The 15,171-nt window shown below is 40.5% G+C and overlaps 1 protein-coding gene across 1 annotated transcript in view; it reads right to left on the bottom strand.

Annotated features, from left to right (window-relative positions):
* The window catches only part of SLIT2 (slit guidance ligand 2), an 809,356-nt gene that overhangs the window by 172,668 nt on the left and 621,517 nt on the right, over window positions 1-15,171 (bottom strand). The window contains exon 16 of the mRNA XM_030191232.1: window positions 12,808-12,882. Within this exon, the coding sequence (XP_030047092.1) occupies window positions 12,808-12,882 (75 nt within the window). The remainder of the gene's footprint in view (window positions 1-12,807; window positions 12,883-15,171) is intronic.

Here is a 15,171-nt window from a genome sequence, read left to right as displayed (position 1 = left end):
TAACTTAGAACATGGCTGTGATAACTTTTATCATGCAGGCATGCCAGTTAGCACATGCTAATTCGTGGAAATGCATGTGTTCTGGATGTGGACTTATCAGAAGCTTATGTTGCAGAGTTATTGTCAGATTTTTTTTAACTGAATTTAATTGTTTGAATCCACTACAATTTGGTTTTATGTCTTTTCTTTCTATTGAGTCAACTATCACTTCAAAAGCTAAGGTATTATTTGCTCGTGACAAGGCAGCAATTCTTATACAGTTTGACCTTACAGCTCCATTTGATACAGTTGATTACAGTATATTGTTACATAAGTTGAATTCTCCGGGTACCACAGGTAAAGTTTTAAAGTGGATGAAAGAATTTGACCCATAGATTTTATGGGGTCAAAATGGCTAATAAGCTTTCAACTGATTGGAAATCACCTTGTAGAGTTCCCCAGGGTTCTCCGATTTCTCTGGCATTATTTTGTATATCTATGTAATTCATTTGGTGCTAAGTTTTTTTTATATGCAGTCGATATGTTGTTGTTAATTCCGATTATGGACGTTATTTTGTATATCTTCATGCATAAAAAGAACTGAAAAGCTGACTGTTGCACTGGATTTAAATTAAATAAAGAAAAAAAAATCTTATTTGGATAAATCATATCGATCATTCCATTCATACAGAATTGACGCTTCCAGGAGGCTTAATTCTGAAGATGGAAAAGGTTTCTTGGGGTTACTTGGGGTCAGTGTGTTTTTTCTAGCAAAAAAGGTGCCGGTACTCAAATGCTAGGCCACCCTTCAGGGGTGGGGTGATCACTGAGAGTCCCACTCCACAACAGCCAAACCCCTTGCAACCAGTCACAGAATCTATGAGAAGACAGAATTGGTGTGTAGAGCCTGAGCTCTTTCATTAAAACTTGGGGTCCATGGGTCAATTTTAGCAGACAATGGAGGAGTGTGGTAGCCGTGTTAGTCCACTCTTAAGGTTATCATTTGCTTATTTCCGATCTGACGAAGAAGGGCAACCTTCGAAAGCTAATCAAGAAATGTATTAAGTTATGTCCAATAAAAAAGGTATCATCTTATTTTCTTTTCCATGTTTTATTTTGTTTGATTTCTATTGATAGCAGACAATGGAAAAGGTGCCGGTACTAAGTACCCCCAAATACCCCCTCAAAAAAGCCATGCTTGGGGTTTATCTGGATATCTCTTTAAACCCCCCTGTTAATACTTACACAGCTGATTCAAAGTGAATGGACTGTGTCGGAATTAGCGAATGGCAGCTGCTAGAACGGCTTAGTAAACAGGGGGGTAACATTGACACCCCAGGTCAATATTGTGTATAAACATTTTTTTTCATTATATCAATTAAGAAATATTAGTGTGTTTTTGAATGAAAAACACTTTTCTCATCTGGTACAGTCTATAATATTATCTCATTTAGATTATTTCAATGGTTTACACTGTTTTTTTAAATCAGTTCAATCTAATTCTAGATTACAGGTTTTACAAACATCGCAGCAAAGTTGGTGATTGGAAAGAAATTATGTGATAATGTGACTTCATACTTGATTAAGGTGCATTGGCTTCCTATGAATGCCCGAATTTTGTTAAATTGGCTTGTTTGGTTTCTAAAATGTTTGATGGGCTATGTCCAGACTATTTGATAAAGTTATTTTCCTTTGCTTTATCCCCTACCTCCTGTCAAGCTAAAGACTTTTGGCTTTATTTTCCATCATTTTCAGGAGTTAAGTATAAAAAGTCTTTGCAGCTATCTTTGCCTTATCAGGCTGTTCAATGTTGGTGCTCTTTACCAGCTAAGCTTAGGACTATGCCCACATATTTGTCTTGTTGAAAGAATTTGAAGAGTTACTTGTTTCAGAAATCATAAGACGCGCTAGCATTTTTAGCACACACTAATGCTAGAGACACCCATATATTCCTATGGGTGTCTCCAGCATTAGCGCACGTTAATTTTTAGTACGAACTAAAAATGATAGCGTGCCTACAGAGCGGCTTAGTAAACAGGGCCCTTAAATTGTCTTAGAAATCATGTTTGTAATTTTGTATTTTTTCTTTTCTTCTTACATTTATCTGTAATCCACTTTGAACCTAAATAATGGGAGTTGACAGACTATCAGGGGCATTTTCGAAAGAGAAGGACGCCCATCTTCCGACACAAATCGGAAGATGGGCGTCCTTCTCTCAGGGTTGCCCAAATTGGCATAATCGAAAGTCGATTTTGGGTGCCTTCAACTGCTTTCCATCGCGGGGACGACCAAAGTTCAGGGGTGCATGTCGGCACCATACCGAAAGCAGGACAGCGGTGTGATTAAGAGATGGGCGTCCTCAGCCAATAATGGAAAAAAGAAGGGCGTCCCTGACGAGCATTTGGCCGACTTTACTTGGTCCATTTTTTTTCACGACCAAGCCTTGAAAAGGTGCCTGAACTGACCAGATGATCACCGTAGGAAATCGGGGATGACCTCCCTTACTCCCCCAGTGGTCACCAACCCCCTCCCACCCTAAAAAAAATTTAAAAACATTTGTTGCCAGCCTCAAATATCATACCCAGCTCCATCACAGCAGTATGCAGGTCCCTGGAGCAGTTTTTAGTGGGAGCAGTGCACTTCAGGCAGGCAGACCCAGGTCCATCCCCCCCTACCTGTTACACTTGTGCTGGTAAATGGAAGCCCTTCAAAACCCACCAGAAACCCACTGTAACCACATGTAGGTGCCCCCCTTCACCCCTTAGGGCTATGGTAGTGGTGTACAGTTGTGGGAAGTGGGTTTTTTGGGGGGTTGGGGGGCTCAGCACACAAGGTAAGGGAGCTATGTACCTGGGATCAATTTCTGAAGTCCACTTTAGTGCCCCCTAGAGTGCCCAGTTGGTGTCCTGGCATGTGAGGGGGGCCAGTGCACTAAGAATGCTGGCTCCTCCCATGACCAAAGGGCTTGGATTTGGTCGTTTTTGATATGGGCATCCTTGGTTTCTATTATGGCTGAAAACCGGGGACGACCATCTCTAAGATCAACCATCTCAACATTTAGGTCGACCATCTCTAATACGAGTTTCCCCGCCCCTTTATGGGGACGTCCTGCAAGAGATGGTCATCCTTAGAGATGGTCGTCCCCGGTTTTCGGCGATAATGGAAACCGAGGAAGCCCATCTCAGAAACGACCAAATCCAAGCCATTTGGTTGTGGGAGGAGCCAGCATTCGTTGTGCACTGGTCCCCCTCACATGCCAGAACACCAACCGGGCACCCCAGGGGGCACTGCAGTGGACTTCAGAAAAAGCTCCCAGGTGCACAGCTCCCTTACCTTGTGTGCTGAGCCCCCTAACCCCCCCCCCCCCAAAACCCAATCCCCACAACTGTACACCACTACCATAGCCCTTAGGGATGAAGGGGGGCACCTAGATGTGGGTACAGTGGGTTTCTGGTGGGTTTTGCAGGGCTCACATTTACCACCACAAGTGTAACAGGTAGGGGGGGATGGACCTGGGTCCACCTGCCTGAAGTCCACTGCACCCACTAAAAACTGCTCCAGGGACCTGCATACTGCTGTCAGGGAGCTGGGTATGACATTTGAGGCTGGCATAGAGGCTGGAAAAAAAGTTTTTAAAGTTGTTTTTTTGAGGGTGGGAGGGGGTTAGTGACCACTGGGGGAGTCAGGGGAGGTGATCCCCGATTCCCTCCGGTGGTCATCTGGTCAGTTCGGGCACTTTTTTGGGACTTGGACCTGAAAAAAAAAGCGACCAAGTAAAGTCGGCCAAATGCTCATCAGGGCTGGCTTTCTTTTTTCCATTATCGGGCGAAGCCGGCCATCTCGTACCACGCCCCCGTCCCGCCTTCGCTACCCTGCCGACACTCCCCCTGTCTGAACTGCACTGCAGTACCCACTAAAACTGCTCCAGGGACCTGCATACCGCTGTCATAGAGCTGGTTATGATATTTGAGGCTGGCATAGAGGCTGAAAAAATATTTAAAACATTTTTTTTAGGGTGGGAGGGGGTTAGTGACCACTGGGGGAGGAAGGGGAGGTCACATTTTTGTGGCTTGGTCATAAAAAAAAAAAGGACCAAGTAAAGTTGTCCAAGTGTTCATCAGGGATGCCCTTTTTTTTCCATTATCAGCCGAGGACGACCATGTGTTAAGCACGCCTCAGTCCCGCCTTCGCTGTACTTCCGACAAGCCCCCGTGAACTTTGGTCGTCCCCGCGACGGAAAGCAGTTGAGGACACCAAATTGGGCAACCCTGTGAGAAGGACGCCCATCTTCTGATTTGTGTCGAAAGATGGGCACCCTTCTCTTTCGAAAATAAACTTGTTAGTGCCCAAATCCCATCACACGCAACTCAAAAGGGCCATGGCTGTAGGAGGAACATTCCAAAATATTGCATGATTTATTACAGAATACTGACCCCCAATATTCAAAGCATTTAACCGGCCAGGATTGAATACCTGGGATATGTTTGGCCAGTTTGGACATAATCAGCTAAGTCTGAATATCGACTTAGCTGGTTATGTTCAAACTAGCTAAAAATAAATCGGATATTCAATGCCGGTCACTGAATATCTGGGTTTAACGCTGACCGCATGAGTTAGCTGGGCTAACTCCCATGCTCTGAATATCAGCCCCTGAGTCTCTGTGCCCAACTTGGGCACCTGCATTTACACCAGGTTTCGGCAAGCGTATATCTGGCGCCCAAAGTTAGGGCATAAGAATTGGCGTTACACACAATTCTATAAAGGGTGTGCGCCATATATAGAATCTGGCCTATCGTGCTACTCAAAGTTCCTATTATTCAGCAGTTCATTTAATATGATTTATGATAAGGAATTAAATATTGATGAAATTAATTTTCCTCTTGAGCCTTCTCTAAAAATTCTGGGAGTGATTTTTGCTAGACTTCTCACGTTTGAATTACAGACACAAGCAATAGCTGCCAAAGTTTTTAAAGTACTATGGAGACATATTAGATACAATTTTACTCCTGATTATTCAGAATGATTGCACAACTACTGGTGTTTGCCCATATTGATTACTTTAATATTGTTTATATGGGCTGTAAACAGATAATAATAAAGAAAATTCAAACATTGTTAAACACTACAACTCATTTGATTTTTAAAGCATCAAAGTTTGAAAGGGCCACATCATTGTTGATACAATTGCACTGGTTACCAGCCCATGCGGGCATTATGTTTAAATTGTTCACTGTTTTTTGTTGTTGTTTTTTTTTTAATTGTGCGTTGTTCTGCTCCTACCCGATAGTTATATGACGACACTTATTCATTTATCAGTAAGAAATTCTAGCCCTGAATCAAGGGGGGTTTTAATACTTCATTATGCTAATCCTAAGAAGACTGTATATAAGAAATTGTTTACAAACACTTTTGCATATCAGGCTGCAATCACAGGTCTGGAAAGTTAAAGTAAATTTTGAAAACGATTGAAGTCCTTTTTATTTAGGTAATATTTGGTTTATCAATTGATGTTATTTGATTCATTCAAAGATTTTATTCATTTTATGTGAATTTCTTTGTGCACTATTCCGGGGAATGCCCAGTGTTTTTGTATTGTGAGCCACACTGAACTGGAGAGGTATGCGTGGCATACAAATGTCATATAATGCAATGTTTAAAAACATATTTAAAAAAAAAAAGGGGGGGGGGGGGGGGCTCCTCACAGTATCCCCAAAAAGTCAAGCAAGCACAAAACAGGTGAAAGTGAGGAAAGTTCCAATAAACTGAAGCAAACAAGGAGTAAGAAAATCCAAGAATTTATTAATCAAAATCAGCTGACCCAAAAAGACCCTACACGGGCCGTGTTTCGGATAAAATGCCTTCCTCGGGGGTCGTAGCAGTTCAGTTTAATCAATGTTGGAGAGTCGGTAAAAGGAAAAAAAAACATAGGAGCTCTAGAACAATATGTGCTCCTCACTCCCAGGAGAATTCTTAAACTGCACTCCCTTTAATCCATATTCCCCTCCATATCCCTGTTCTCTATTAAAAACCACCTAAAATCCCATATTTTTCAGGTTGCTTTTAACCTTAATCCTTGTCCTCCCTAATTATGCCCTTGTTGATTTTTTATTCAAGCCTTTTATTTGTCTTGTCTGTGCATCCTGATTAGATTTTCAGTCTGTTTTACTGAAAATTGTTGATGTGGGACTGTCTCATATGTGCATCAGAACAGTGTTACCGGAATAAACAGTACTAGCAATATTTTGCCTCAGAGGCACCGCGTACTAAGATTATAAATTTGTTTCAACAGATTGGGATTGCTAGCATGCCTTAAACAATTTTGTGTACGCAAAATAGATTTAACACAGTTTAACCTATGAATTAATGCACATTAGGTTGATCTGTGTAAGTTGAAAAGTTCTAACAAGTGTTAAAAATGTATTAAAACACATCTGTGAAATGAACAGAAAAAAAAGCCCAAAAATCAAGAAAAAAGACCAAACAAACCAAAAGCAAATTGCAAATGTTAGCCTTGTGCTCATTCCTGCCATCTGCTCCTGCTCAACCCTAGCAGTTACTCTTGTCTTTGTGCTTTTCCCTCACAGGATCCTCAAAGGGGCTCAGATGATAGCTGATAGTGCACTTCCCAAAGACTATATCAATCTGCCTTGCTAGACAAAATATTTTGAACAGTTATATCTTTGTCCCAGAGGTACAGAGTGCTCCCAAGATAGTTCAGTTAGAAGAGCATCCGGCCTTTGATTTGAGGGCCCAAGGTTCATGTCTTGTTTGGCCTCCACATCTTTTCCCTCACCCTTCCCCTTTCTTTATTTCTGTGGAAAGTGTCATTCTCCCCCCTCCACTCCCCCAAGCTCATAATCTTGAGGTCAGCTTGGACTCATGTATTTTCTTTCCTGTACACATCCAAGACACTGCTAAGCTGTGTAATTTCTTTCTATATAACAGCACCAAAATCAATCTTCTCCTTTCTCGACACACCACCATTACTCACTCTCTCTTCTGCTCTGAATACAGCATCTACAAGGCTCCTCCCACATCTCCCTGTGAACATTCCTATCCATGTCAAACTATTCAAATTTGGCTGTGTGACTTACTTTTTACTAAAACCACAACATCTATATAAACCCTATTTTCAAGTTACTCCACAGGCTCCCTATCCACTTCCACAAACAGCTCAAGCTTCTCTTTCTCACCTACAAGCAAATTCATCCTGTAGCTCCTCACTGCCTCTTCTCTCTCTCCCTGCATTCTTGTGAACTTTGCGCATTGGGCAAGTCACTTTTATCTCAGCCTTCCTTTGCCTATTTCCCTAACTCGGTTCTTTCCACCTTGCTTCACCATGCGCTTGGACCAGACTTCTTGAGTTGGTGCATCATGCTCCCCCCTTGTGACTATTCAAATCCATCCTTTCTAAGGATGCTTTTAAAGATTAACCCCTGTTCCTCCTGATCATGAAATTCATACAGAATCTTACTTTACGTTGGTCTTGACTAGACTAACTTCAGAGAGAAGGTATGATTCAGGTGTATCGGTACAGCACCATGCACATCTAGTAGCAACATATAAAAATAAGCGATAGTAGTAAATGGCACCACACATCAGTAGACATCGCTTCTACATAGCAAGGTTTGGAATGGTTGATGTGATACCCTACCATTTTATTGCACTGCAACATTATTTATTTATGTAACTTAAGTGCATGCTAACACTCAAAGGGGATAATTCTGAAAAGGCTGCCAAAATGTAAGCATATGCCTCTGGATTGTATATATTGCACCTAGATTTCCATGTGGAAATTCAAGCATATTCCATAACAATGCACATAACCTAATTGGTTAAAAAGCCAATTAGCACTGTTAATTGGATGTTAACAAGCAATTATCAGCACTAACTGGCATTAATTAGAACTTACATGCAGAACTCGCTAAGCACATTCTGTAACGTGGTCCATTTAAATTCTAATGCGCGTTGTGAAAAAGGGAGTATGGCCATGGACATCTAATAGGTGGGTTGTGGGTGTTCTGAAAATTTATGTCTGGGATTTTAGAATATACCTGCTCGGTGCCTGACTTAGGTGGTGGTATTTACACCAGGTTTTACTTGGTATAACTATTAGCGACTAAATACAGTTGCGTGGACGGGCGATAAACGTATTCTATAAACTGCATGGAAATATTATAGAATATGCTTAGGCAGAAATGTTTTCTGCGTGGATTTTCCAGGCGCCATATATAGAATCTAGCCCATAATATCAGAAGTGAATATTTATGCTTCAACATTTAGGTACAGCCATATCAATGGGCTGTGTAAGTGACTGTGACTAAATGTTGCAGTTGTGCAGGTAACAAAGAGTATTCTAGAATCTCAGGACCCTGTTGGGTATCTCTATCGATAGCATACGCTAAAAATTTAGCGCGCCTACAGTGCAGCTTAGTAAACAAGGCCCTTAGTGTGTAAGTGCTGTAAAGGCCCCTGACTCATCTATGCCCCTCCCAGGACCACAACCTCTTGCAGTTGCCCACTACAGCATTTATGGCCAATTAACACAAATTACTGGTGTTTATTGGTTGTTAGTGCCAATTAGCAGCTAAATTTGCCAATAATCTTAGAACTACATTCATAAATGTGGCTGAAAAATTGGCACTGAAAAATGTAAGCACTGAGTGCAGCTCTATAAAGGAGGATCCACATCCTTTATAGAATATCGCTAAGAACATAAATGATGCCTAATTTTAGGTGTTGATTGAGTCTATTCTGTAACAATGCATGATAATTCTGGGAACGCGTCTGTCCATGCCCCCTTGAAATTACGTGCTATAGGAGTTTTGTGCACAGCGTTATAGAATACGATATGTGCTTGACTCTCAACTATGGTTAATTAACATCAATAATTGTTAGCAGCCAATTATTGGCGCTGATTGGCTCATTAATCAATTAAATTGCAAGCACAAATTGGCAATGCACGCTGATTTGCACATACTACTTAAGTCGCCACTATTCTGTAATCTATGCACACAATTTTCTGCTTGAAGTGCGAAAATGTGCACATAGCTTTATAAAATGAAAGGGAAAGCACTGTACAGCATTAAAATAACAGTAATACAACTTAAGAGATTACCCTAAAATATCCAACCCTCCAAATATGAAAACAAAAAAAAACATTCATATGATCTCATAATAGATAACGACACAAAATGAATTTTAGTGCTATGGTTGGACACCATGGTAAGTTTCCCCAAGGGCCAGTAAAGTACTGCAAATGTTTCCTTTTTATCTTTTTCTTAAATATATTTCAAATTTATTTAGGAAACCCTCAGTGTGTAACATGAATCATGTCGTGGAAACCAAGGAAGTTTGATAACTGGAGATGGCATGAGCCTATCTGGTCCACTGTGTCGGCTGAAGCCAGTGGCCGGAGCTTGCCGCCACACTGACGGACACAAAACATTGGCAGATGCTATTGAAAATAGTAGCAAACTTGTGTGGTTTCTATTATTTTATTAAACCTCCTTGGTTTCTAATTCTTTCTGTTAGGAGGGAATCGGGGGTGGGGATGTAAGGGGAGCTGGGGGGTATTTAGAGAGTTTTGGAGGGGTCTGTGAAGGGGGAGGAGGGTTATATTCAAAATGTTGCTTCGTTATTTGCAATGCTGTATTGTGGTTTTCAGTGCTGCGCTATATGCCTTTATTTTTGCTCATGATGACAATAAAGATATTTCTATATCAAAACAAACCCTTATAACTGCTTGTCTGTGTGGGTTTTTAAAAAAATATTTAACATCTTTTTTTATTTATTTGAAAGCTTCCCATATGTACATATGGTTATACTGCTGTGATAGTTCCTTTGTGTTCATCCATATGCTGCACTCTTCACATGATGTGCAAAGTACATGTGCCTCTCACTCCTACTGCATGCATGTTAACCACTGTCAAATACTGTATTTCTTGCATCCTCTGCTTCTTCATTATGCTTTGTTTCTTTAGATTGCTATTAGTTTACCTGTTGCATCCAGTATCATATCATACACTCATTACTTACAGCACCGATATGGCTTAGAATCATCTCCTTCATTTAGGGTCCTTTTACCAAGCTGCAGTAAAAAGCCCTTAAAAAGACATGGTCATGCGGTAAGATTATTCTTACCGTGTGACCATGAAGGGAGGAGCACTTACTGCCACTCATTGAGGTGGCGGTAAGGGCTCCCGCAGTAACTTGGCGGTAACCGGCAGCTCACAGCTAATTGGCAAAAATTAGAATTTAGGTGCACAACTTACTAAGTGTATTCTGTAACGCACTGTGCTTAAATTTTAATGCACGTAGGCAAAAAGGGGTGTAGTTACACGTTGTGTAAATGAAATGCTCATTTCCCCACCCAAAGCCTCTGTGCCTAAATCTGGGATTTACGTCGCATTTTCATTAGTGTAAACTGAGGCACGTAGTTTTGGGCACTAGGATATCAACTAAGCTTATTCTACATTCTGCGCCTAAATTTAGGCGCCACTTAATGAATATGCATAGACGGAAATGTTTTCTGCGAAGATTTTCCTATGTGCCAAATTTATAATCTGGCCCTATATGACTCATGTTACACACACGAGGGTTTCTTAAATAAAACTGAAAAATGTTCAAGAAAAAGATTAGGAAAAATTCTTTTCACAAATACACACTGTCCCCAGTACTTTACTGGCCCTTTGGGGAAACTACCATAGAGGTTCTATCATTATCATTAGGGTGTTTCTTAGGGACTAGGTTTTTTTCTAGTTTGAGTCCATGATAAACAGATGGCTTTTGACAACTGACTCTATACACTGCAGTAGCAGTTTGACAACTGAGAACTCATATAATTGGTATTATTTCAATGACTGTAGTTAGGTCAGAATTGCTATTCTTCTTTACGACATATAAAGACATAGAGCAGCCACAGTGCATATTGCACAGGGGCAGGCTGAATAATGCAAACTGTTCTGAGTGCTGTGTTCAAAGGGGCGTCTCCCACTTTTTACATGCATATATGGCACACACATAAAAGATCTTTTATAAAATACCAACTCAAATAAGGTTTGTCACTTTTTACTGAACATCAAGATTTTGAAGCAGCAGGATCTCATGTAAAGGTATCTTTAGAAAAATTATTAACATGTTTTCCCTCATCTCTAGACACTACTTGCAATATATCCTTCAACTTGTTTTTTAAAGCACATTTTACTAATTCTTTTTGAACCTGTTGTTTCTTCTTGCTCTGTTATACTTCTGTTTCAGTCAGAACCAGGAATGTGATCTGGTACCAGGAGCTTTTACGCACAGCCACCTATGGATTTTTCCCTCCTGTTACATTCTCTCCTCTACACTCCGTCATTGCAGTGATGGCTCTGGGCTGAAGGCCATGCACCAGGCCTCCTTCTAGACATCTGTAATCATGGGTCCTGCATCCAACCACTAGGTGTCACAACATCCCCACCCACCTGAGCAGCAGAAGGCCTGACACAGAAACCAGGGTCCTTTCTACAACACGGCAGTTGTCACCTGTGCCACCAAGCTGGGTTACAATTTCCTTATTCTGGTCAATACCACTAAAATTTGAGACTGCTATGCTTCTTTTTTCTATTTCTGCCCTTTCAATGCGTCACAGCTACAGATTTCTCACTCTCACCTTGCTGTTTTCATGACAGCTCGTATTTCAAAAAGCGTGGAAAAGAGATGGTGGCAAATTGGAAAAACTCATAAAGAGCAACATTTAGCACTTGAGAGAACTTTGTGCTCGTTCTGAGAAGCAGAGGTGCACAGCACTGCCTTCATCAAACTGGATTAAAGAGAATTAAGTAGAAGGAGCTGATACTTTCATCTGCAACATTTTCTTCTGTAACAAAATCACCCACAATTCATTAGTGATCTAACATACAGACCACCAACCAAGTTAACAAAATAATCTATATTTGCTTACTATGCTAGACTTTACCTACGGAACCTTGCTAAGTGGCTGTAGGGCTAACAATGGTGGTCTGTGATTTAATTTCTAACTCAATGCAAAAGAAAAATAAATGGCTTCTTAGTCACAATAGCCTCTGGCAGCAGCAGGCATGTACTGGCAAAGTAATGACCTTGGCAAGATCACATGTTGCAGCCTAAATAAGGTGAAGTCATTAGTAGGCTAGTACATGCCCATTTGAATTAAAGTTTTACTGTCTAAATGATCTGGTCTACTTAGTTTTAGTTTGAAATTATTGCCCAGCAGGGATGCATTTCTCTACCATCTAATGACTATGGCTGCCTTCTGTTGAGATAAAGGAACAAGCTCCACAGATTTCAAAATGAACTATGCAACCACCGGGCACACACTGGCCGCACGCGGACATGCCCTTCTGCCTTTTGGAACATGTACTAATACAGAAAAACTATCAACTCAGTTTTCCAATCATTTAGCTTTGATTTTTTTCTAATGAAAATGTAATGAAGCAAACTGCCAAAAGCATGTCCTCAAAGTGCTAAAACAGGCATAAGAGAATGGTTGGGGTACAGTAAAAGAACGTGGAATTGTTCTGACAGGGAAAGCCCTGCTGTGATGCTACAACGGACCACCTGTCTGAATGCTAAACTAGGACATTGAACCTCTGAGCATGAGAGGAAAATTATTGACAGTGCCTGGAAGAGGAATCTGTCAGCCTCAGTCTACTTCAACAACCAGCCTGAAACTCATGTTGCATCTTGCTGGCTTTTATTCTCCTTGGAATCCATTTCACCTTGCACTCAAGGTTGAATCTAATTAAAATCAAGTTGTATACAAAGTAGCATATCATCTGATTAGTTGCTGAAGAGGGAGAATGCACTAACATTTTGCGCAGCTGTGGAAGTTTCTTGAAGATCCCAGTAGCTTCCAGTACTGTAAATTCATTGTTGTTGAGACGCCTGCAGAAAAAGAAAACAGAGCTCAGCAAGACATGCCTCGAACAGTAGTGAAAGTGCAAGAGCAATCCCAGGGCACACTTTTCAAACTATACTTTGACTGATAATCTTATGGCATAGCAGGAAAACATCAACTGATTGATAAGTAGCAAATGCAAGCAGACATTTCTCTGGAACATGGTCATCACATGGTTTTCTGATATATATATATATATATATATATATATATATATATATATATATATATATATAGGAGCTTAAGGTGATTTACTGCAGTCACCATTGCTACCGGATTAAAGTTTTGACTCTAGATGACCATATGCTAATGAAATGAGCACCAAGTAGAGGCACATCTACCAGTCTGGATTTTTGGGATTCCCACCATGAATATGCAGGAGATAAATCTGCATGTATTGGAGACCCACTGCATGCCAATACACCTCATGCATATTCATGGCAGTAATCCTGAAAACTTGCCTGGCTAGATGTGCCTCCATGAGACGGTTGTGAAGCCCTGCTCTTTATAGCACTGTCAGAAAATATAACTATTATACAAGATAAACTGTATAGGCGAAATACCTTTGCCCAAAGTGCTCATAGCATTTGACCAAAAGAGGTTAAAGAATTGCTCAAGTTCATATTTTTTTAGTGAAAGATAGAGAAACTATATTGTAGACCAGGTAGTGGGGGCCCAGAGTAGATCTAAGTAGTGCAGTCTGTATCAAGAGTCATAGCAGATGAATTTATAGGACCTAAATTCGTAGACCCTAGAGGAGAGGAGAGAAGAGAGGGGGAAAAATTGATCTAGGATAAAATGGGAAAATGGGTCACAGGTTCCAAGAGAGCAACATCGGGAAATATTTCTTCACTGAGTGGTAGGTGTAGGAGATGAAAACTGTAACAAGAATTGAGAAAATATGGGATATGCAAGGAACAGCTCAAAATGTGAAGTGAAGAGAAGACCAGAGTTCAGCTGGGGTCTCTGACATTATACCAGGAATGAAATTAGACAGACCAGATGGATCAAATGGTCCTTATTTCCCACAATACTCTCTCTCCTATGGAAGAGAACACAGATTTCCAAATTTCACAACTGTGTACTCTAGCCATAATGCTCCCCTAACATTCCTGCTGGTCACTAAATCCCCCCTACATTGCTGAAGATATATTACAACTTCCAATCAATACTGATGAATGTTCATCTTCTCTTCTCATGCCATCCTTCAGCCAAGACAGGTCATTACTGACTTGTGAATAATCTATCTTCATTATGTCTTTATGCAAACAACCATAGGATGGACAGAATGAAAAAAACTCTTTCACACTAGGGGGCCTCTTTAATAGCCTGTGAAGAGGCTCCTGTGCTGATAGCCTCCCCTCCCCCACATGACAAAAGTCTACTCCTTCACAGATCTTCCTTATCAATGTTAAGTAGAGGATTGTGGTAGCCGTGTTAGTCCACTCTTAAGGTTATCAATAGAAATCAAACAAAATAAAACATGGAAAAGAAAATAAGATGATACCTTTTTTATTGGACATAACTTAATACATTTCTTGATTAGCTTTCGAAGGTTGCATTTGCTTATTTCCGATCTGACAAAGAAGGGCAACCTTCGAAAGCTAATCAAGAAATGTATTAAGTTATGTCCAATAAAAAAGGTATCATCTTATTTTCTTTTCCATGTTTTATTTTGTTTGATTTCTATTGATTATCAATGTTAGAAACAGTAATGCTCCTGCCCTTCCCTACTGATACTGACTGCCATAATGACACCTGATGGCTTCATATTCTCTTCTGCCTCTTCGGAACAAACATACAGATCTTGAACTACTCCTCATTTTCCCCACAGCTTCGGAAAAGGGTTCATTTCTCAGTGTTTTATACTAGTATCTGATTACTCACACTTTCAAAGACAAGCTCATGACCTGTTACAATCAAGCAGAGCAGATAGTTACAGTCCAAGGGCTAGATATACTAATCTGTGTTATTGTTTAACACACATTATTCTGCCTTAATGCATGCTAATAACTAACATAAGCCTCATTAATGTCTTTTGGGCCTCGTTACTTATAAATTGAATTAATATGCATTAAGGGGATTAATTCTAACAAGGTGCCTATTCTATAAAGGAAAGCCAGAGCCTATTTTCCTTTATAGAATACCAGCATAGCCATGTATATATGTGTCTATGTGAATAGACCACCCACGGAGCTAGTGTTACTACTACTACTACTATTTAGCATTTCTATAGCGCTACAAGGCATACGCAGCGCTGCACAAACATAGAAGAA

Source organism: Microcaecilia unicolor, chromosome 2 (assembly GCF_901765095.1).
Source record: "Microcaecilia unicolor chromosome 2, aMicUni1.1, whole genome shotgun sequence".
NCBI classification, from domain to species: Eukaryota; Metazoa; Chordata; class Amphibia; order Gymnophiona; family Siphonopidae; genus Microcaecilia; species Microcaecilia unicolor.
Note: the sequence above shows the minus strand (reverse complement) of the source record. Positions and strands in the feature narration are given on the sequence as shown.